The sequence below is a fragment of the Calonectris borealis genome, chromosome 4 (assembly GCF_964195595.1).
Source record: "Calonectris borealis chromosome 4, bCalBor7.hap1.2, whole genome shotgun sequence".
Lineage (NCBI taxonomy): Eukaryota > Metazoa > Chordata > Aves > Procellariiformes > Procellariidae > Calonectris > Calonectris borealis.
The window spans coordinates 83,884,028-83,907,563 of NC_134315.1; the positions used below are offsets into that span (position 1 = coordinate 83,884,028).

Here is a 23,536-nt window from a genome sequence, read left to right on the forward strand (position 1 = left end):
TCGTTAAAGAATTTAAAAAATAGAAGAGCAGAGACCTTTAAAAAGGAATAAAAAATGAGGGCAGCTTTCTCCTTTCGATAGGATATGAGCCCATCAGCTGTTCTGGTTGCCTTCTCCAAGGGAGCCCAGGGCTGGGTGTGGAGGAAGATGCCTCCAGCAGCAGGCACGATGAGCAAGGCTCAGACCAGTGGTGAAGTCCCGACCGTGAGACCCTGCAGTTGCAGGGTCCTATCCTAAATATAGGAGTTCAGATCTCGCTCTGAGACAGCAAATGGTAAATGTGGCCTTTAGGCAGGCACCATATTGCTGTAAGATTGCTTTCAGGTAGACTTCGTTAAGTCATTACACTGACAGTTATTTTACAACAGCTGCTTAAAACTAAAATTAGGCTTTGGGCTGGTTTTAAAGGGTGGTTTGGGTGTTTAAAGCTCTGCGCACATCCAAGCTGTCACTTACACAGACGCGAGACAACTTGGCGCACAAAGGTACCGCTCTTGGCCTCCCACCGCATCAGAAGTCCTGTGTGCTCATAGCGGAGCGGTGGGACAAACGGCTCACACCGGCGCAAGCCGCTCTCCTGCTTTGCGGACGATCTTCCGTCCTCTCTCCCTCTCCAAACTCTCTTGCTGCCGTAACTGTCTCGTGAAAATGGGCCGTCGTGTTTTTGCACGCGCTGCGGGCAGGCAGCAGGGGGGTGGGATGGTGCTGGGCATTGGATTTCTTGTCACTGTGTTACCTCGTAAAAAAAGGGGAATGCTATTTCTTATGACCGTTTCTGTTGGCCAAAAGATGTAGAAGGAAATGCTGCTTGTTTGGTGTGCCTCTGGCCCCGGGCCAGGGCCCTGGCCGTTCCGTAGGTATTAAACTGAAGGTTGTCTGTCTCCCTTCACAGAAAGGTGCTGGATATCATCTGGATTTGTTCTGGGTGGCCATTCTGATGATCATATGCTCCTTTATGGGTCTGCCCTGGTATGTTGCTGCTACCGTGATCTCCATTGCTCATATTGACAGCTTGAAGATGGAGACAGAAACTTCAGCCCCTGGAGAACAGCCCAAGTTTTTGGGAGTGAGGTATGTCAAACCAGAAGGGCTTTAATTGCTTTGTTTGCCTGCAGAGATCAGTTTGTACTATAAATGGTCTTGCTTCGAGCAAGACACGTGTAGAGGTTCAGGGGGGATAGCTCCTAGATTTGCTGTAAATCTTCGGATCAGCTGTGCTTCCTTACAGCTTTTTTTGTCTGCAGAGGATACATCCAGTTAGAAGTTAACCTGGCGTAGCCCTTTTGCACGTACTCTCTCTTGAAAAGGAAGAAAACTTGTACTGCGTGCGTGCCTGTAGACGGGGGAGAGCCCGCGCAAACGTGTGGGAGCAAAGGGAGGAAAGGAAGGAAACTTCGCACCGGAGCTTAGACCGTTTCTTGGTCTGCTTTGGGCACGCATGTTGAAGTCCCCCCAAAATACACAAAGCTTTACAGAGCGAGCTCTGGTGCGCATGGGACACTGCAAAGTTGTCGTGAAGAATTCCGTGCTGCTTTCTTTCTATTTCCAAACCCGGATGTGAGATTTAGCAGCGCAGGTCTCTGGCAATTCCTTGGGGAAATCTCCGTGTAACTCCTCAAAAGTTTATTCGGCCAGATCAGACGCAGTTTTCCAGTGTTTGAGGAAGGAGATAAATTTACTGCAGATTTCTTCATCCATGGCAATTAGACCGGCATCCGTTAGCAAACACAACGGTAAAAAAAGTAAACCTGCCACGACTAGAGCAATCAGCTCTACTTAACCAAGCAATTTTTTCTGTATTTGGTTGCCTTAATTAAGTGGTCTGAAGTGCTTTCGGTAGGCGCACTTGTTTAGGGGACTAAATAGAAGTGTAACGGCCTAACTTGCAGTACTCTGAAATATTACTGGCGAAAGTATTTTTGGACGTAGGGAGCAGCTGTGGGTGCCGATGAAGGCACGTGTTCAGCACCCCACGAAGGCCTGGACCGTTTATCCAACTGCTGGAGTGCTGTGACGAGGACTCAAAATATGCTACTAATCTAAGAGTGGAGAGCTAATGATTTATTACCTATTTGCATGCTGTAAAGACTGCCGTGCAGAGAATTCGGATTGCTAGTTAACGGTTTGTAATGTTTAACATGTAAACACGCTCCTCCTTACAGAGTAGCAGTACTCTGTTGATCCACAAACAGCGCAGCTAAGGCAGCGTACAAAAACTGATCTCGTGTTTGAAAGAAGGGGTGTATGGGGCTTGGTCAGGATCAAGATACCTGCCTGACGCTGTTGGCTTGTAATCCCCCATCTGCTTTGAAAATGTGGCTGCAAAAACGAGTTGTTAGGCTTTATGTGGGTTTAGAGTACTCTGAGAGGGAATAAAACCAGAGTGAGAGCTGAAGCCATCCTGCTCACCCAGTGATTTTGTTTCAGGGAGCAGAGAGTCACTGGAGTCATCGTTTTCATTCTGACCGGTGTGTCTGTCTTTATGGCTCCCATCCTGAAGGTAAGGACATCACCTTTTCTGCTTCCTTCTGCTCCCACAGCCAAAGTAGGGCCACAGCAACTGTCAGGCTATTTTTTATGCTGCTAAAAAAGCTCATCATTGAAGTGTGGAAAAGGAGATTACTGAGAATTACTGATGCAGTTTTACAGTTTTCTGGAAGCTTAAATACAAACCTTTTGGAAGGAAAAAATAACATGGTTGTAGTGTGCTAGATAGTAATAGCGACAACGTTCAGGGCTGGTGGGCTTGGGGGCTGTGATGTTTTTCATTTTAAGATTTTTCTTCCAGGTTTGCATAAAGTTAAGTTTCCCTTTATTTTGCACACTTACACTTCTGCTGTACCTGTGTTTTATGGAAAACATACTGGGGATAAAGCTTGAGAGCCTGCTGGTGGCATGACGGAAGGATGGTTGGCAGTGCAGTAGAGGTGCAGTGTGGAAGACACAGATTAACAGACGGACATGTAGTTTTAAAAGTAAATTTGCATTTATTTGAGTGTATTTTTTTGAAGAGAGAGAATACGCAGAACTGGTGGCAATGAGCAGAGCCTACAGCTGATGGTATTCGTCCATGGGTACAGTTCTGGCCAAAAATCTTCGGGACCATTGCCGCTGCCGTAGAGCTGTGCCCTGCCTGGTGCAGCTGCCAAGGTACACACCTCAGCAGTGCGAGGCTCCTGCAGCTTGCCTGGCTTGTTGTAGAAAAAAGCCAGCACAACCATCACATTTTCACTCTTATAGGCTGGATCCTCCTAACATAGCACATCCCTTATCGCTCAGAAGCGATGCCCGGCTCAGCGATATGGAAAACGTGTTTCTGGAGGAAGCAGTGCAATTAAATCTGATTTCTTAATCTCCTGAGGTTTTTTCCTTGTGAGTTTAGCCAAGGCTCTGGACAGATGTGCTGCTGATGTACCATTTAATCTAGGCAGGTAGCTATTTTCCAAGATCTGAAATTTGTTGGCACATAGCCACAGGGAAACGCATCCTTAGTGGATCATCAGATCGAAGAACGAAACTGGAAAACCTGCTTATCCATGTCTTGTGGAGGATACTGCCTGTACAACAGGAGATGTCAGCTGCAGAAGTCCATCTCCACGGATCCATAGACCGATGGTATGAGCAGAAGATGTCAAAAGAGTAACCTACGTACTGAAACAGTGGCACCACGCATGGTAACTCCGTGACGGAGCAGACGGGTGTCTGGAGAAGCGTTTCTGGAGGAGGCAAATGAGGTTTTTGGTCATGAGGAGGTTGGAAGCTGCGGGGGCTGTGAGGCACAGTTAGATGTGAGCCTGAAGGGAGAGGAGGTAGGCAGAGAGCAACGATGCTGCCTGTGTATGAAGTGGAGAAAGTGGCTTTACAAAGTCAGTGTGTTCCTATTCTTGATTTCTAAGGTTGTTTTTACAACTAGCAGATTTTTGTGTCTTGGTAACAGTTTCCTCCTCTGCACAAACAGGCACTTCCGTGCCCTTAATTTAATGCCTGATTGTAATAATTCTCTTAGTTCATGTGACCTTTCCCTGCAAGATCTCTCTTCCTCTATTCCACTGGGGTCTATTATTTCCCCTGTTATTGCTTCATTCATTAATTATTTGTCTGTGCTTCCCTAAGAACGTGTACGGGGACGATCCTCGCGGGAGGACGCCTGAGGATGAATCGGCACGCTCCTCGCCCACGTGCCAGCGAGAAGTACCTGGCAGCGTGTCAGGACCTTTAACAAACTCCAGTGGCAGGGTCTCCTGCTCGAGAGAACTGCTTTGCTAAATGCGTTGCAGAACATTTAAGTCTTCTTATGCCAGCGGCAAATTGAATGCTAACGATCCCAAATTCAATAAAACAGGCAATCCACAGAATAATCTCATCTTTGGTTTTTGTGGGTTTTGCGGCGTTTGTGCTGGTTTTTAACATCAGTGATGTTTCTGCTTGGCTATGGCAGATCTCCAGAGAAACATCCTTGGCCCTGCTAGGAGAATGACAGGCACTTTCCTATAAATACATGTTAATTCTGTTGGCGAGCAGCAGCTTTGCTCGGAGTGCCTAAGCCAGCAACCCCACAGTTAGTGAATACTTTGCCAAAAGAAAGTCTTCCAAAATGAAAGCGCCGCTTGCTACTCTGCAGGGTAATGTACTGAAGTTTCACATAGGGATGATTTACAGGATTAATTATCGTGGAATGGTGAAATAATATTTGGACGTTTTTCTTTTTTTTTTTTTTTTTTTAAAAAAAAACAGAAAGAAATAGAAGGGGAGGGAAAGAGAGCAATGTAAATGAACTAGAAAGCTAAACTCTGAAAGCCTCCTACCCAACTCTTGCCGGAGGAGATATTATCTTGTCTCGTCTAATCCCTCAGATCCAGTGAGGGCTTTGAATCCCTTGGACACCCGCAGCTATGTGAACCACACGCTGGCTCCCCATCCCTCCCCGCGACGGCGCACGGTGATGACAGAACCCAGGCTGCGGAAAAAACATTTGGCTTTTAATGTGAAATATCAACGCGGCTCACTCAAGGAAGCCAATAAATCCAACAGAAGGATGAATTAGCAATCAAGAAGCTTGCAGGAGGTGACAGGGACTGAGACTCAGGGGAGGGAAGGGGAAAAATATAGGCAGGGAAGCTTTGGTCTCAGATGGCACATGGCCTGGTGACTTTGGTGCTCGTGTGCCCCGAGTGACGTGCGTGCGTTCGGGATGAAGGCCTCCAGGGATACGTGCATGGGACTATGTTTCTGACCCAGTAAACGATGAATAACGTGGTGGGGAATACACTAAAACACTGCATAACTGCCGTGTTATTTGCTTCTTTAATGAGTTTCATGCAGAGGTTCCTACAGCAGCAGTGCTGGCACAGGCGGCGCGGGAGCCTTGGCTGTGCTGCGGCTGCCGTTCAGTGGCAGCCGCCCGTCACTGCACGAAGGCTTTCCTTCGGCGACGGCGGCAGAGCTCTTTCCGTCCTTCTTGGGCTCAAATAAATCACACAAAGGCCATTGTTCAGCTCCTGCCCAAATATTCCCACTCAGGTCACGCCACGCTGGCTGTGCACAGTTCTGTTGTGGGGCCGAGGAGCTCTTCCCGCTCTTGGCAGCCGCGCGGTGGCTTTTGCCGCTGAGGAAAGCTTTGTGCTTCAGGTCGGAGGGACAGATACTCGTTCTGGGGAGCGTGTATGCTGTTACCACGCGCCGCCTTCGCTTCCGAAGGAAGGTGTCCCCGATGGCAGGACCAGTGATGGAGGAATGGGCAGCGCTTAGCACTTGAGGGAGCAGAAACTGATGTTTGAAAGGACAGCTCCTGGCAGCGAAGAAAGTAACTCAGGGTCCTGTGTTTGTGAATAGTTACGGATTAATGTGAGTGAAAGATGGCGCGGTCAGAGGTTTGGTTGGCAGGACTGTCATCGCTGAGGTGGGACTCAAGAGCAGAGCCTTTCTGGATGGATTTCCACGGCTTGCTGAGCCGGACGTACGACAGGATCATGCTGCCTTTTCGTCTTCTCTACCTTCTGCTTCTAGTCTCACCAGAAACCAAGAGGTGAAAAGCAGTTTGAAGCTTACTGGGACACGTTTACCCCGCCTCTTCTTTAATGGCTGACTGATGGGCACTGGCTGGCTCGGTTCCCTCTGGTTCTTGGAGAGACGTCCAAGCCCCAGTGAAGCGGGAGAGCCCGGGGCTCGTCCGGCCCCTGCCCTGCTCGTCAGCCCTCCAGTCACCGCACAAACGTTCTTGCGGCTCTCAAAACACAGCAGAAGGATTGCTCGCTCTATTACTCTGCGTTGGCCGCTCGTAGGTGCAATCGGAGTTGATGACAGGCGAGGAGTTATGTCTCCCGGCGTGTTAAGGGTGCGTTGTGTGCGGGGAGGTTGTTCACCCGGTTTCTCCTGCTCTTCCCCCCGCAGTTCATTCCCATGCCTGTGCTCTACGGCGTCTTCCTCTACATGGGTGTCGCTTCCCTCAACGGCGTGCAGGTGAGTCCCTCCAAGTCCGACTCCCCGCCGGCCCGTCTCCAGAATCGTTAACCAGCGCGGGGTTTCTTTCACAAGCCTCCGGCCTTTCCCTTCTCCTTCACCGCCTCCTTTTCCTTCCCAAGAAAGCCGGGGAGGGTAGCGACTGTTTACAAACACTGCCGCCGGCTGGCTGTCCTGAGATTGAGACCAAAGGGGAGCCATCTGCCCGGCGGGAGGGCAGCCAAGTCCGGGCCCTGGAGGCGATGGGGGGTGCTTTGTGAAGACCCGGGGTCCATCTTCCCCCCCCCCACAGCTCAGCGTACGCTCGCAGAGGCCCCGGGCTCGCTCCCGGGATGGTTCGGGCCCTCTGCCGGGGCGTCTGTCGCAGGCTGAAGGAAAACAAGGGAGGGTGATTTATGGCGGCGGGGTTATTCTGCAACGTTAACGAGTGGGAACATTGCTGTTTGCCGGGGAGGGGAAGCCAAGCCCCTTTCTTTGTCGTTGAGGAAATATTACGTAAGGCGCCTTTCTCACAGCGCCGTGTCTGTAATTGGCCCTAGGAAGCTGGAAGTGGTTTTGTTGCTTTCTGGCACCCTATTAATTGTGGCCTTTCTTTTTAATTCTTGGTCGTGCTCTAACAGGAAAGACTGCCTGTTCTGTGAGCGCCATGAGAATTTCCTTGGGTATTCTTTAAAACGGCCCCGGCTTTCATTCACTGCTGTGAGAGCAATCTGGTCTCGGCAGCGGGCAGCAGGCCCGCGTTCGGGCCGGGGACAACGAGGGGATTGTCATGTTTGCCCTGGGGTTGGTTCTCCTGGAGGGGGTTTCCCCCGCTTCCCGGCCCAGGTGGTCAGGGGACTGGGCAGCTTGTTTTCCCCTGATCAAGGATGTTTTTCACTCCATGAGAAATCACGGTTTTGGTTTAATTCCAAGTCCATCCGGTCCAGCACGGGGCAAGGGACGCTGCCAGAAAAGCTGCCCATCTTCCTCAGCCTTTGGTTAGGCGCCTTGCTGTTCTCTGGTAACGTGATGTCTGCCCTCGCCTCTGTTGACCTCTGCTCCCAATTTTTTTGGAAAAAAAAGCATTTTTTTAAATTCTGAATGTCTGTCTTTGGCAGGAGCAGGGCAGGGGAGGATGGCAGAAGTGACCCAGAGTTTGATGCTGACCGTAGTTTGGGCATTCATCTTGTTTTCTCCATTTTTTGGGTAATGAAGTGCTTCCTACCAGAGAAAATTCCCTGTGTCCGCAGCTGCGGCAGATCAGGCCGGTTCTTTTGAAAGCAGCGGAGCAATTTCCACCGACACCTTGGTTCCCTGGTTTACACACTGATCACCAGAGCACATGGAGTCCTGCTCCTTAAAATAAAGGCACCTCAAAGCCTTGCTTTGAGATGCTTCGCTCCTGTGTCTCTGATTAGTTGCCAAATGGAGTGCAGACCTAGGACCTTCACTTGAGACAACTGAGTTAACACGTTTAGCCCACCCTGCGTTAAGGCACAAGTGAGCCAGGATAGAGGAGCTGTGCTGGGGTTTGTACTGGGTTTCTTTTACGGAGGGGAAGCAAGTTGATTCAAGGTCACGCTTCATAGTGGAATAATGCTTTTGTATCTCTTTTTTGTGTATCCTGGGTTTCATTTAAATGTCCGTTTCTTTTCCTTTCCAGTTCATGGATCGTCTGAAGCTGCTCTTGATGCCTCTAAAACACCAGCCTGACTTTATCTACCTGCGCCATGTCCCGCTGCGCAGGGTCCATCTGTTCACCTTCCTGCAGGTGGTGTGCCTGGCCCTCCTCTGGATCCTTAAGTCGACCGTGGCTGCTATCATATTCCCCGTCATGGTAGGTGACGTTCTCCTTCGCATCCCTCCCTTCCGCAGCCTGCGCCTTCCACGCACGCTCACACCCTCCCATAAAGAGGCAAATCCAACCTCTCCCTGTCAAATCCCTAGCTCGGGGCTCTGCCTCCATTCACGGCACTGATGTAAGATTGCACGGGGTCAATGTTGCCGTGGCTGCCTTTACGTAAATCCTCTGGTGGAAAATGAGCCTGGAAAGTTAATTTTTTTCCAGAAAGGTGTAGTTAGTTTTCACCGTTCCAGGCTGCCAAGGTTAGACTTGCCGTGTTTTCTCCTTGAGCTGCACGAACGAATGAGAGGTGCATAGTTTTCCTTTTTTAGTCCACACTAATTACCGGACAGAAAATGTCTCCCTTGCTTTTAAATAGCACAGATTGACAAAACCAAGAATGAGGCTCGCTGCTAAGAGGTGTGCCAAATAGAGGGAAAGGATTAGCTCTACCAAGAGCAAAAAAAAGAATGTCTTTTTCCTTGAACCTGAGTAAAAAGACGGTAATGTTGATTCATGTGTTTCGCATCGGAGGATGATATGTAAATTTGTAGGGTGCATGTCCTCTTTCTAATAATGCATGTAAGAGTCAAGTTAAAACTTATTTTGGATGCTGAGAGATAAAATGTTCATCACACAGAAGAACTGTTTCTTAAATACACTCTGTGCAGTCAGTCTGAAACAGTATTTCTACATCAAGGAAGGGGAATAGCGAAACAGCTATCTGTGCATTTAGATTATTACTAGTGCTATAGACACAATTAGCCACTTACACCAAATAAAAACCAAACAAGTTAAGGGGAGTTTATAAGTACACTTTGCCTCAAGCATCGAAACCTGTGACCATGGATCCTAAATGAGGGAGCACGGAGCAGATCCTTCTCCACCTCCGTGCCTGACCTGTAGCTCAGCTGGAACAGCTGGGAGGAAGGTGGCCGTAGGGCCAAATGGATCGAGTGTGGATCCGGTGGGACCGTAGCTGCACGCACAGAGATTCTGCCAAGTCTGCTCTCTGGCTTGGAGGTGGGTCGGACTGCTGCAAAGTCAAAGCTTTACGAAACTCCCTTAAGAAATCTGGGCCCAATGTCACCTAGTTTCAGGTTTACAGACATGTAAAATTTCAGTTGTGGGTGCAGTTACGAACTGCAGTGCTTATTTAAGGGAGAGAAGGAGGGAAAGCAGAATGCAGAACAAGGACAAGCATTTGTTCTCTGATGCTGGTGAAATGAGAAGAGAAAAGATGATGCAAGTAAAAAGATCCTCCAAATGTTCTTGCTGGGACACATGCTCATATATAAAGGCGTTAAAAATCAGCAGTTCCCACTGACACGCCGTTCCATTGCATTTTCCTGGCTGTGTTGTACTGCTGTTGAAAGCTGAATCTAAGATCTGGACACTCTTTCTCTTTGCCCATAATAGAGAGAATCTGAGTGAACCCAAAGTCTGCTGAGGTTTGTTATAATGGTGCAAACTCAGTGAAGGTACAGTCACAGCTCAGATGTAGCTGGATCTGATGACAAAACCTCAATTTTTTGCACTCATGAACAAAAAGACTATAAAATTCCAATTTGTGAAGATCCGGCCGATAGCCAAACCTCTGTTTATTTGAAGGAAAAGCACTTTTAATACAGAAGTAATTCATAATGGGATAATCATGGGCGTCTACATGGCATCTTTCCACGCCCTGAGTAATTTCTCGCTTCTGTAAGTGCGTCTTAAGTTACGCAAGGCAAAGCTTGAGATCCTTTCCTAGGAATTGTTTGTGCCGTTGATCATCATTGCTCGGAACAAACTCTTCGTCTTAAAGGCAGTCTTCAGTTGTCGGGAACGGGTTATATCTTTTAGTAGCCAAGTCGAGCTTTCAGTCTGTCGGTGTACCCTTTGGTAAAACGTACATGTGATCTTGGTAGGCATCTGGTGGGGGTGTTCAGCCCAGCGTCGATGTAAACACCTATTTCAGACGTGTCCCTTCCGGTTTTTCCCAGTGCCTTTGATTGCAGCCTTGCACAGAAAAAGCTTTTCCTCCAGTTGCATGCAGTCACAGTCCTAGTAAACTTTATTCTGCAAACTCTGAGGGCACAGTTCGGCCCTTGTCTAATTTCTAAAGAGTTCTTACAGCTGGGGAATTGGTGAGAAAGAAGTAAAGATCATTACTCAGGCTGCCCCCGTGAACCTGTGTATGTAGGCTGAATCCAAAAATAAATGAAAATACTCATTTTTTGTCTCTATTATTTTGCCTGATGCCTGTCAGTCGGACGTTAAAAATGACCTTTGTCTCTACAGTATTAAGTGATTACATACTTCTTTCTGTACGTTGCTCCTGTTTATTCTGATGTGAAGCAGACTTTCAAGTTGATAGGGATATCACAGGTGTTCACCTTGTTCTCTGTATGTTCATTTACAACCAGAAATCAAGTGTGTGGGATTAAGAAGCAGCATCAAGAGGAATGTACAGAGCGTTCCCAATTAAAGTAAAATGTGACTGAGAAGTCCCTCTCTGCCTTTTCAGATCCTGGCGCTTGTAGCAGTCAGAAAAGCCATGGACTACCTCTTCTCCCAGCATGACTTAAGCTTTCTTGACGACGTCATTCCAGAAAAGGACAAGAAAAAGAAAGAGGACGAGAAGAAGAAGAAAAAGAAGAAGGGCAGTATGGACAGTGACAACGATGATGTAAGGAGCTTTCGGCTCTTGTCAAATTACTCATTTCTAGCTAGCTAATCCCGGGGGACGGTCCCTGCCCCTCCCCACCTCTGGGGCTGGGGATTTCCCAGCCTCTTTTGAAGCCGACCAGCTCAGTTTTTTGTGGCTGCAGCAAATCGGCCCCAAATAAAACTTCTTTTCTACATAGCCTTCCCTTTTCCAGACGTCACCAGCCTGTGGTAGGTGGTATTTGCATTGCCAGGAATGAAATGACACTTTCCCACAAGAGCACTAGATACCTGCTGAGATGTCACGCCCTTTACTAGAATGCCTTTCATCACCCTGCTTTGTTCATCTTTCCCTCCTCCGCCTTTCTCCCCCGTCATTGTCTTTTACATTTTAGGAGGAGAATGGTTTTCGCCAGCAGCTCTGTTACTTCTGAGTATGTTCTAGTTTTCTTTTTTGATATTTTTTAAATACTCTTTTTAGAAGCACAAAAAGATGTGACTTGTCATATTGCAGGAAAGACTGCTTTCTGTCGATAATACTCATGACCTAAGTATATTCAAAGCATCCATGCCCTTCTGCAATATACTCCTTGGTCCTACCTCAGGTTGCTGCATGCCCTAAAATAGTGAAACGTAGCTGCTTATGTCATTACTAAGCACGGTGACCTGACTAGACCAGATCCACGTGCCTTAGACTGTTCTATTTTTTACTGTATATATAATAAGAAGAAATGTAGTCCTCGTGCCTTTAAACATTCTCCTACCCAGATCTAGCATGAACTCAAATCCTATAAATGTATATCGAAGTGCTGAGCACACTGGTTATATAGCACTTTGTATAGCAAGTGTGAACTGCCTTTGGGGAGCTGCCTGCCTCGCTCAGCAATACCTTTCGCAGTGCGAAAAGGGAGCTAGGCTTTAATCATTTTAGCCTACCTGGAGAGTATTAAGGACAGTGTCACTTGTTCTGCTCATGTAACCATCCAGGGTTCACGAAGAAGGGCTTTTCCTATGATGTAGGCAGAGGTAAGATCACCTGAAGCTGGAAAAAAAATCCCATTTTAACACGGCAGGAGAAACAGAAGGGATCGCACTCTGGGAGGAGGCAGGCAGCAGGAAAAGGCAAGCGGCCCTTTCTCGAGCACTCCTGCCCAGGTCACCGGCCTGCAGCCCCCAGGTTTGCATGGCTGCCCGGTGCGGTATGGCAGAGCGGCAGCAGCCCGCTTGCTCCCTGGCCTGCAAAGTTGATAGGAAGTGGGTAACGGCGACCTCCCCGAGAGGCAGCTGCTGGGTCAGTGTGTCTGCCAGGAGAGCTTCTTGCAGCAAAGCCTGAAGGTGGCACCACTGCCACCAAACCGGAGGGTCACGGGTGCTGCGGCGTTGTTGTGCCTCGCTGCGTCTTTGGAGGGTTTCTGCTGGGTATCGTCTGCATCCTTTCTGCGCTGAGCAGATCTTCCAAATGGGCCCTCCTTGTGGGTTAGATAACACATCTGGTGTCTTCAAGAGGAAAATGGCAGCTCCAGGAGTTCCCCCATTCCATCCCGATGCCTGATCTTGCTCCAGGTTGGGAGGGCAGAAAAGGCAACCTCAGTCCTGTGGAGGACAAGTTGGAACCCGAGCCCTTTATGTGAGAGCTATACAACACCGCTGCAGATCTCTGTTAGAGGCAACAAAGTCAGGCTGTTCCGATGAGAAAATATGCAAAGGCCTTTCTATGAAGAGCATATGCTGTCTAAAGTAGAGCGTGTACACTGCCGAAGACAAAACCAGGCATTTCTTGGGTGAAGGTGCAGCACTGTAGGAGGTAGCCTGGATCCACCCCTTGTCAAATCAAGCTGAATCCCAGCTGGGAAGATTGGCTTTTATTTCAGACAGCAAGCTCCCCTTTCCCGTCATTCCTCCGGTTCCTGGGAGGCCGAGGGTTTCCTTCAGCAGGTAACTTTGTGCAAACCGAAATGAGAGAAAAGCCCTACTGTACCTAGCGAATAGTCAGCAAAGGTTTGACTCCATCCCCTCCCCTTGACTGATTTGAATCCAGCAGCGTCGTAGCCTGAGCCGTGGCTCCCGTATCTCCGGTATGTTGTAAGCTATCTCCTCTCTTCTCAGGCTTTTCATGGTACAGTAATTGATCTCATGCGTAAGAGAATTTGTGCAAAATGTTGGTTCTTAACTCTTCTTGGTTTTTTTTCAGCATTTGCTTTTACCAGCTTCCTGAACGTAAAGCCCTTGGCATTATTAGTTTGATTATTTTCACCCTTTCCCTTCCAGAGATATGCCCCCACGAAGTCAGTCCTGGGGGATTTGGCGGGCAATACACGGATCAGAGTTCAGCAAAGGGAATTGCTGGGCGTTGCTAATGCAAGTGGTGTTAGACGGATGAGTGCGGCAAAACCTGGCATTAGTGGAGACCGCGCTCAGCACTAGTTAGGACTCACCTAAAGCTCTCACTGGGGGGTTGCTAGCAATCAGGGGCAGAAGAAGGAGCTGCAAAGACAAGGTTTTCAGTAATCTCACCATTTTTCCCTCCAGCTTGTCTTTACGAAAGTATGAATTAGTGCAACTAATTGCTGCATTTGCCTAATGAAAAACTCAAGAGCCTTGGTTTTCTCTCTGATTTTATGTCAAAAAACGCATGATCCAAGAAGGGCCAGACAATTTTTTTTTTTAAATCTCGGGCTAGTATATTTAGTTTCAGAGTCAGAAGTGCCGTGTAATGGTCTCTTCTCCCCTTCGGGGCAATTTTGCCAACTGCAGATACTTTCTCTGTCTGTTCATTTTAGATGGTGAAGTTTAAAGTAGACCCTGAGCATCAGCGTTGCTGTTCCACAGACCTCGTACATTTATTTGTTCGCACTGAAACGGTGATTTGTTGGCGAGGTTGCCCAGCTCTTACGCTCTGCTTACAGCATGGCCCCAAACGGATGGGGATTTTGGGATGGCTTCATTGCCTCAGTGCTTTTCTGCAGAATCGTCTTTATTTGAGCTATACTTGTCCCTCAGCCTCATAAAAATACTCCTGAGGAAACATTTTGCTGTTGGAGTATGAAATACTGCACTGAATGTCAGTTGTGTTAAAAAAAAAATTTAAAAAAAAATAATAATCCAGGGAGAGGGATTCTCTGGCCTCCGTAACGTTTTCCTGCCCTGGCCTGAAGGCCTCCCTGCCTCCACCCCAGCGTTGTGCCCGCTGCTGTGTCTGGTACTCTCCAGGAACAAAGATGTGTTAACGTTTCTGGCAAACACCACCACCTTACTTCCTTTGCCAAGCTATGCAATATCAGCCCTTCCTTGGTTATGAGAAGTTACTTTTATTTTAAAAATGCAAAATAATTCCAAGTACCTTCTACTAAGGATAAGCAGGTGGCTTACTGAAGTCAGCGGGACATAAATGATGCTGGTACCCGAACTCCGGGGGATGCCGGGTACGGCTTCTCTCCGCACTTGTGCCTCTTCTGACCGGTTTGCTGTTTCTCCTGTCTGGATGGGAGTGCTGAATCCTTACAAGGGCCCTGGATTTGATGATTTTACTGTAAATAGAGATGTAATTGAGTCCGGGTTTGACCGGACTTAAATAAAAGGGGGAGTTGAGACAGTCCAGCTTAAGGAACCTCTGCCATATCATGTCTGGCCCGCGTCCTCCTAAAGCAATTGGGAACTAAAACGCGGTTTTACAGACATCACAGCAGGATAAAGCATTTTGATGAGCTTTCACAGAAGCCAGTGCCCTGCTATTTCTGCCTACGAATGCATTTTGCATCTGTATTTCCTGCAGCCAACTCCAAGCTGAATTGGATGGTGTCTTATAAGCTGGTGAGGTGGGGAACGGGGAAGATAACAATTACACGAGATTACTCTTTCAATCTGTTTTACTTCAGCAGTGTGAAGGAAGAGGGAAAGTGGGGTGCAGTGGGGAACCGGTGGAGACCAGCAGGCAACTAAGCTGTACGATGCTTTTTTAATTTTTTCTTCTTTTCTTCTCCTCATTCCTACAGAAACTATATGAAGGATAATTTTAATTTGTGGGAGACGATAAGAGAGAGCAGTGAAAATATTCTAAGACCTTTTACACGTTTCTTTCACAGTCTGACTGCCCCTACTCAGAAAAAGTCCCAAGTATTAAAATCCCAATGGACATCATGGAGCAGGAACCTTTCCTAAGTGATAGCAAACCTGCCGACAGTGAGTAGAACTAACCTCTTGCATGCCTGCTTGACTCTGACTTGCAGTACAAAAATAGATATATATTTAGAATGATTAAAAAAAAAACCAACCGAAACTTTTCCTATTACTTGAGAAGCACTTTTTCTTGTTCTTTTTTTTTTTCGTTTTTAATTTCCAGGCCTTTGATTTATGACAGATTTCGGTTTTGTGAGCTTTTTTTCTTTGCTCGTTACAAAATTGATGTTGTTCCTTCTGGTGCCTCCAGCTTAAGCGCTTTTATCCAGCTACTAACCGGTCTCTCGGCCACTCACTCTTTCCTCCTCTCTTTTCTGACCTTTCCTGTTTTGTGTTAACTCCGCTGATGGTTTGATTTATTTTTTTCCTCTGAGCTTAGTGTTCTGGATTTGTAGCATGTCTAAACTGCATCGCTATCCCGTTACTTTTGTTTCTTTAGGTGCCAAGCAGTTGCAAAAATCCGCGCTTAAAAGAGTAATTAAGCGTGTCATTGATCCGCATTGCGCATTAAAGTGACAAGGCAGTGATCTGTTGACCATTAATGTATTTCCCTTCTTAGGTGATTTGCTTTTGTGCTATTCTGTTTCTTTTTAGTTTCTTACTTTAATATCTACAATTGATTATTATGATCTTTATTTTCAGTCGTTTTCACTTTTCATATTATAGTCTTTTAAGCGAGGAATCGGGAATAACAACTGACCTTAGCTTTTTTGCCTTTGCGCTGACTTTTTAAAATAGTGTGAGCAATGGGTGCCATCTGGAGATAAATACGCTGTTTTGTCATGAGACGGGAGGGGAGAAATACGAATGATAGTAATAAATTAGTACTGCTGCAAGGCTGGTGATTTCTAGGAGTAGGACCTAAACCCACAGATCTTTAGATCCTAAAGCTGTCATTTAAGAGCTGGTACCCAAGTCCTTCGCCTTTTGGTGGCACTTAGATACCTTAGGCAATCGTAAGCACCGCTCTGTGTTTTTTAGATACGGGAACACTGAGAGATGGGCATTGTAAAACAAAGCCCAAGAGAAAGAGACGTTTCCCCGACTATTTGGATATTCTCAGTATTTTGCTGATAAGGAAAAGAAAAGGAGCGAAATCAGCCTCAGACAACCAAACAGGTCCTCCTCATTTTTCTGTGAAAATGCCCTGATGTTCTAAAACCAAATTGCGTTCTAAATATTGTTATGATCAGATGTGCTGTTTTCAACACCTTTAAGGCCGAAATAGTTAAGGAAAAGTTAATTCTTCTGCAAACGTGTTTGTTGGAACGCCCTTTGGGACAACACAGGGTAAATCAGTCATGAGCCGAGCAGAAGTTGATGTGCGTATTTGTACATTTTTATAATCCAGTAATTGATTTGCTGTTTTTTAATTAGAAATAACACAAAAAAAAACACCAACCCAAAAACAGGCCCTTGGACTAGAAAAAGTAGCTGGAATCCAGCAACACCGCGGTATTGTCCTTGGATATCACTGCTCTGCGATTCAAAGCATATTACTAATAATACTGCGAACATTAGCTTTCCTTCAGCAATAGCCAGAATAGGATTATTATTAATAGCGAGTACACTTCCCCAGGCTGGGTGAGGAAAGGAAAGCCATTACAGGCAACAAGCCACCTATTTCTCGCAGGAGCACAGGGTAACTGAAGAGGTGTAGGTAAAAGGTAAGTGTCAAGACCTTAAAGGTGGTGAAAGTCTTGGGAAATGAGTCTTTGGTCGTGTTGGCAGTTCAAGGGTTTTTATCTTGGAGGAGAGAAATGGAGTATTTTTATTTACCAGCTGCGAAATTCATCTGGCAGGCAGGCAGCAGCAAAAAAGCTTTGCCAAATAGATGAGAGTATATTGGAGAAACTGAGGCTGGGCTTGAGAAGCCGTCAGTGCTGCAGGCAATGACCAACAAGAATTTCTTCCCTCCCCAACAGGAGAAAAATCACCAACATTCCTTGAACGCCATACGTCGTGCTGATACAATTCCTTTCCTTCAGTCACACACCATGCCAAGGTAAGCACCCAAAAAATGCACTTTATGGTGATTCCTCAAAAGCATCTCGGCTACCCCTCGGTATATCGAAAGTCAGCGAGGCAAAGTTCTGCCCCCATAGGAAACTCTTAAAAAGCACTTTGAGAAAGTGCTCTGCAGGGGCATAGGGCTGCAGCATCCCGAGTTGATTACCAACACGGCCTTACGGCGCCCGGGCCGGGGAGCGGAGAGCCCGCGGGAGGCCTGAGGGCTCCACCGGCCTCGGTTAGACCCCAGCTGCAGTACCGGTGCCTGGTTTGGGGTCTCAACCAGAAGAAAGGTGTGGAGCAACTGGGAGGAATCTAGAAAACACATCTACAGGGGAAAAATTAAATTAATTGGGATTGTTTAGCCTTCTAAAAACAAAAAAGAGACAGACAGTGAGAGAAAATTGCTGTTATGCTTTCCTTCAGTCATGTAACAGTATGTTGCAGAGAGGAAGTAATCCTTTTTCCCATGTCCGTGGTGGAAAATAGAGTAAAAAATAATCTTGAATTGCAGCAAGGAAGAGTTAAGTAACAATTTCTCAGAGCTCAGCCGTGGCTCAGCCCCTTGGGGCCACCGTGGACCTCCCAGCGCCAGGGGTCGGATCTAGACCCTGGCAGCGATAGTCCTCTGAAATGTCGAAGAAGTATCTACACTTCCAGGTGTTAGAGGGTGTGTGAAATCCATCTCGATGGCTATAACCAGATTATTTCAAAGGCAGTTTATGAGTGTTGCCCCAGCTTGATGTGAAGCAGACGTGCTGGATGCTTGGAGCTCCTCAGTCCATGAAATCGGTGGTTTTACCTCTGACATGAGCAGTGCTTAGACCAACTCAGTAAAATTACCTTATGTGATGTATGGGCCATATCTTAAGACCAGCTGTGTATTACCAGTGCCTGTCAAGGTTATTTGCTTGGTATCTGCCAGTTTCAGAACGCTGTGTTGTGTGAGCTAATGCAAGGAACCGGTACTGGGAGTCGAGCGTTTGTTCCATGTCCAGATGTGACCCTGTCTGTTGGGTGTCCCAGTAAGTCCCAGGGTCTGCAGTTTTCCCAGTTTACGCCAGTTGCCCCTCTGTTTTGTTTGTAAAATGCTGGCTTTCTCTTGCAAGTTGTCGATTATCGGGTTTTTTCAGGATTTGGATTTAGCAGAAGTCCTGAGCACGGCGGGCCGCGTTAGGAATGGCTGAGAAGCCTGGAGGTGGTCCCCACGCTTACCTTGTCTTTCCTTTTCTTCGCAGCCCTCCACGACCTCCAGTAAAAGTTGTGCCTCAAATTAGAATAGAACTTGAGCCTGAAGACAATGGTTACTTCTGGAGGAGCAAGGGAACAGAAACTACTTTGTAATTTGTCTGTCTGTTAAATCTTTTATGGAATTTATTTTGTCACTAGCCAAATATTAAAATGCTCTCTGCTCCCCACCCGCATAGGTAGATGAGACACCCCGCGCTGCCCCTCCGCCTTGCCCCCCCCGATCTCTGATCCCGCCCCACCCGCTTTTCCCACGCTGACCAAGACTCGTTTTGCCTTCTCCGTCGCTTCGACATGCACGCATCGCGCTCATTTGCGAGCAGAGGGCAGAAGTATTAAGGATGTCATGTCATACCTGTGGGAGACGTCAGGGGAACTGGCGCTGCTTAAGTTGTGAATCCGTGCGTGTGTGTTTGTCTGTTTGTCGTCTGGCAGGACAAAACTGACCTCCGGGCTAATTCGATGTCTTGCTTACACTGCTCGAAGATGCTGGAAAGTGCTGCTAATGCTAACTTGCTCTTAAAGCCTGTACTTGTAGTTAACACAGGAAGGAAAAGGAAAAGGTACTTCACTCCCAGCACAGAGAAACCATTGCCATCGTTGTAGCATGTGTTTTGAAATGTCCCTTTCCTATGCAATTTTTTTTTAAGAAACACTTTAATGGACTTAATCCGTCAGGTACATTGAAGAGTGTTATTTTCCTAGATTATTTTGTTTAAATTATGGGGGCCTAACCTATGACTTTTTTTTGACAATTTTTTTAACCTTTTTTTAATTACTGTAAAGAAAAATGAATTTTTCCTGCAGCAGGAAACATATAGTTATGAGTAGTTCTACCTCTTATTTCTAGATGCCAGGCTTTCTGTAAAAAATGTATTGTACCATATATAATGTGATTTTTACAAAAAGAAAAAAAAAAACAAACCCACAACACCACACCACAATCTCCAGGACATGGCATAGGGCTGGATCAGTTTGATTAACACCTTCTACTCTGAAGCATCTGTTTTACTTAGGGTTATGTTAATTTTTTTTTTTTAATAAGTAATCTAACTTTACTGTGAAGGAGATGGGATGTAACTTAAATCTCTTGTGATCTAGGAAGAGTCTTAAATGTAACGGTGGTAAGTGAAATACTGACCGGCTACCGACGGCAGTGGACAGATGCTGATTGTATTCATGTTGTTGATTTCCTACGCGGTATTGTTCGAATTATTTCTTTTGCAACTCGGCTGTGCGCGCGCGCGTGTGTACGTGTATACATGAGAAGACCCCGGGTGCGCTTCAGGCACGATGGCGGCGCAGTGGAGGAGAAAGGCAGCCGAAGGTGGCCGACTGGGGTGTTCATCCCGGCGCTCTTGTTCGCTCACAAACCTCTGCGTCCTCTAGCATCCCGCATCCGTTTACCATCATCTACAGAATTTACCCTGAATCTTGACTGCTCGGTCCTAGACCCGTCCCTCCGCACGCGGTGATGCATCAGTACCAAGCAGGCTGGGCGTGGGCGCCAAGCGAGCAAATATCACCTTGGGAGAGACGGTTTTTCTCTCGGTAGCGTGTACGTGTATGCCCTTGTGCGTGCGTGTAACCACGCATTTCGGAAATTGGGCTTCCCCAAGACATGTCTTTGATGAAACATGAGGACTAGGTGAAACACACGAAAAGCTTCACAGAAAAAAAAAAAAAGAAGAAGAAAAAGCCCAGCTGTAAGGGCTGATTCCCCAATGGAGAAACATCCCGCCGCAGAGGACAGGCACGTGGCTGCCGTTTTTCTCCTTGCGAAACCAAAGTCCGTGTTGGTTAAGTAAGCAGAATTTCATGATGGTGCTGAGACCTTGCATGCCAAATTTTAGCATCCACTCACTCGTAGTAGCCATATCGGCAACGGGAGGTGCAGAAGAGGGCTACTCTTTTCTTTCCCAGGTGCTGTAGAAGCACCTTACTTTCCCTACAGCGCTTCGGTTAAAGGATGAGTCGATAGGGACGGTGACAGTTCGAGCTTGATCTGCTGCAAACGGTCGCTGCCGCGGAAGGACGATGGAGCTGCCGAGGCGCCCGCACGGCACACACGCGTGCACACACGTCCGTGCGTCCCCCGCCCGTTCTCGAGGGGTCTCAGTTTCGGCTTCCATGAAATGTGTGTTGACTCTCAAATCGGCATCCCGGGAACCCAGCCCAAACCCGCTTCGGAAAGGCTGGGGAGACGTCGGAAACGGCCAGAAAAGGAGCGGCTCTGTGATCCCTTCCGCTGCTGGGACCCGCTAGCCGGAGGACGGATAACCTGGAAGTGCAGTGCCGGCTTCACCCAAGGGTTTCCATCCCTCGGTGAACACAAGTCCCCGGCTCCCAAAGGGGAAACACACTCGGGCGTCACCTACAAAGTAGACGGGAGCTTGCTGTGTTTTGCCCAGACCTTTGATTTGTGGGAATCCCAGGAATTGACAGAGGAAAGATCAAACCAGATGGATAGAGAGAAGCGGCTTTCCTGCTCCCTGCAGGCTCCGCTTGAGGAAAAGACGATGAAGATGAAGCAGCTCTCGCTCTTCATCACTGCGCCCGCGCACCCCACGCGCAGCTTCCCGTCCGCTGGCACCTGGTGATGTGTCTCCACAAAAATGAGGTCTTCCGCTTTCGAACCGTGTTAAATGTACTTGAAATGTATTGACTGCTGATCTAGATCTTTCTCTCTCTTTTTTATTTTTATTTCTTATTTTAACCCGAGGGAGCTGGCGTAGGGGGTAGCCTTGCTGAAGGGACGGGACAAAGGTTTCTGTAGCTTTCCATGACAAACACACAACTCTGGTGACAGGAGCTGGAAACGTTTCCTTTCCTGGTGCCCGACACGAGTGCTTCAGTGGTGGCGTGTCTCTTTGGTTGGTTTTTCCTTTAAAAACCAAAACCCAACACAAAGAGAGCAGCCGAGAGCTGTGCCGGCACCAGGAGTCGGCGGGCAGGGAGAAGAGCTGCAGGCGTCACAAGGAAAGTTTCCCTGCACTTCATAGACCTTTGAAAAGAATTTAAACTGCTTTTCAGTCAGAATTGGGTGTTTTGTGGGAAAAGCCAGGGTGAGCGCTTCTGGGCATGGGTGCGGAGACTGACCCGGAGGCCTCTGAACGCGGAGGTGGCCATCAAGAGCTGCCCTGCCCGGAGCAGAGCCAAACCAGCTCCCCCCGCGCGAGGGGACCCTGGCAGCCGCCCGGCTGCAGCCGGCCTTCTCCCGGCCCCGGGAACGCCGCGGCCGTCTGCCTCTGTAGCCCACGCTTCCTTGTCGTCGCGGCCGATACAGCTTTGTGTTGGTTTTTTTGGTTTTTTTTTTTTTGAATCAACACGCACTTTCAGATACTTCTATTATTGTTTGTAATTCTCGTAAGTCTGTCTTTGCTTTGGAGGAAAGAATAAAAACTTAGTTGTAAAATGAAGTGGATCAAGATGGTGGAACAAAAAGGAAAAAAAGCAGAAAACATTTCAATATATTAAAATGATTTTTTTTCCAGTAATATAAAACATGAAATTCCTTATAACATTATAGTATTTTACAGTTTTATGAAGCTTTCTATTGTGACTTTTATGGAATCAAAAGATGAAGATGATGAGATATTTTAGCATTTATATTTTTCAAAATTAAATGTATACTGAAAATAAAGTAACTTTATGCATTTATTGGAGAGTTTGTGTGTTTGTTTTTCCTCATTATCTACTCAGTCTTGTTTGATTGAATCGAGATCCCCGATTCACTCTTGTAATCGCCATTCCCAGGGCAGATGCTCGGCAGCTCTCCAGAGGGAGAGGGTGCTTAGGAAAGGTCCCACAAATACCTGTAAAAAATGTAGGGAAGGTCTCTTGACAAACCCTAAAGGAGTTTAGGATGTATGGCTGTAAAAGTGAGTTTTAACGACAGAAATACTCTCGAGATAATACAGTGAAGCTTTTTGGGGAGTGAAATATAACTTGTTCACAGATAAAGGTGAAGAGCCCCGAGTTCCATCTCCGCAAGTCAACGGACACGAGGTCGGACCAGGAGGCGGCAGCCAGGTACAGATCCCAGCCCCACACCAGTTTTTTTTGGTGGGTCCTTTCGCAGCCGTTCCTTGCTGGGGCCGCAGCGGCAGCAGGCTGGGGAAGAAAGCGGAGTGCGGTCAGAAAGGCGCGGGTGGAGGTGGGGGCTCCCCGAGACCTCGGGGCGGGAGCGAGGGACCCTCGGCGACCCCACTGAAGACCGTTTTGGGTCAATGCCGCGGGATCCGGAGTCAAACCTGGGATTAGACAAGATAGCGGAAAGCGGGTCCAGAAACGGGAACGTACCTCCTCGCACTCCAAATCCAGGGATCGTGGTCACCGTGGAGGTGCCACGGGCTTGTCCTGGGCAGGGGTGGGAGATGGGGCTGGTGGGGCTGGGGCAGCTCCTGTTCCCGCTCCCATCAGGCGAGCGCCCCATCAAGCCAGCCAGGAAGCACCAGTAGAGACTTTCACAGAAAATATTGCGCGGGTTGGTCAGCTTGCGTACTTCTGCTGACCAACCTGAGGTTGGCCGGGCACCCCGATCTTTGGGTGATGAGCGCACAGGCTGGCCAGGACGGGTTGCGCTGAGCAAGAAGGATGGTCTTCTAAAAAAAAAAAGAAACAGGGACTTTGCTGCTTCTTTCAAAATCTTTGGAAATGGCTTAGAGGGTTGCCGAGAGAAAAATGCAGGAGGCAAATCTGCCTGGTGCTGCGGCGCTGAGGGCAGGAGGAAGGAGAGCCAGAATCAAAATGAAAAGAAAAACCGAAGAAGAGTACCGCTGCAACGAGGAGGAGAAAAGGCAAGTGGTTGGCGGAGGGGGGGTGGGCATCCCTCGGGGGGTGTCGCTGGCCGAGTCAACGCTCCCTTAGCTGAGAGCAGCCGTGCTGCCGTACCGGCCAGCCCGGGCTTTCGCAGAAGTTGACCGGTTTTAATGAGAAAATTGTTGTGTTTTGTTTTCTAAACAGCAACTGATTATTTTGGGGTTGTTTTTTCCCCCCCCATGAGGTCCTCACGTAAGCAGTGACAGCGGCGGAGGCTTTGCCGTCATGGGGTGCGTTCGCCTGGTGCAGCGCCGGTGCCCCCCGGGAGCCCTCGCCGGGTGCCGGGCAGGCTGCTGCCGGCAAAGGTGGTGTTCTCCCCAGGTGGGGTGGGGGCTCGGGGATTTCGTCATT

At 47.8% G+C, this 23,536-nt stretch overlaps 1 protein-coding gene across 2 annotated transcripts in view; it reads left to right on the forward strand.

Moving 5' to 3' along the window:
* Positions 1 to 22,046, forward strand: part of SLC4A4 (solute carrier family 4 member 4) — a 240,622-nt gene extending 218,576 nt beyond the window's left edge. For both annotated transcript variants that reach the window (XM_075150407.1, XM_075150406.1), the window contains 8 exons: positions 893 to 1,071; positions 2,428 to 2,500; positions 6,391 to 6,459; positions 8,102 to 8,275; positions 10,791 to 10,952; positions 15,013 to 15,109; positions 17,032 to 17,111; positions 18,355 to 22,046. In XM_075150407.1, coding sequence (XP_075006508.1) covers positions 893 to 1,071; positions 2,428 to 2,500; positions 6,391 to 6,459; positions 8,102 to 8,275; positions 10,791 to 10,952; positions 15,013 to 15,109; positions 17,032 to 17,075 — 798 coding nt within the window. In that variant the 3' untranslated portion in view covers positions 17,076 to 17,111; positions 18,355 to 22,046. The remainder of the gene's footprint in view (positions 1 to 892; positions 1,072 to 2,427; positions 2,501 to 6,390; positions 6,460 to 8,101; positions 8,276 to 10,790; positions 10,953 to 15,012; positions 15,110 to 17,031; positions 17,112 to 18,354) is intronic.
* Positions 22,047 to 23,536: the final 1,490 nt, after the last annotated feature.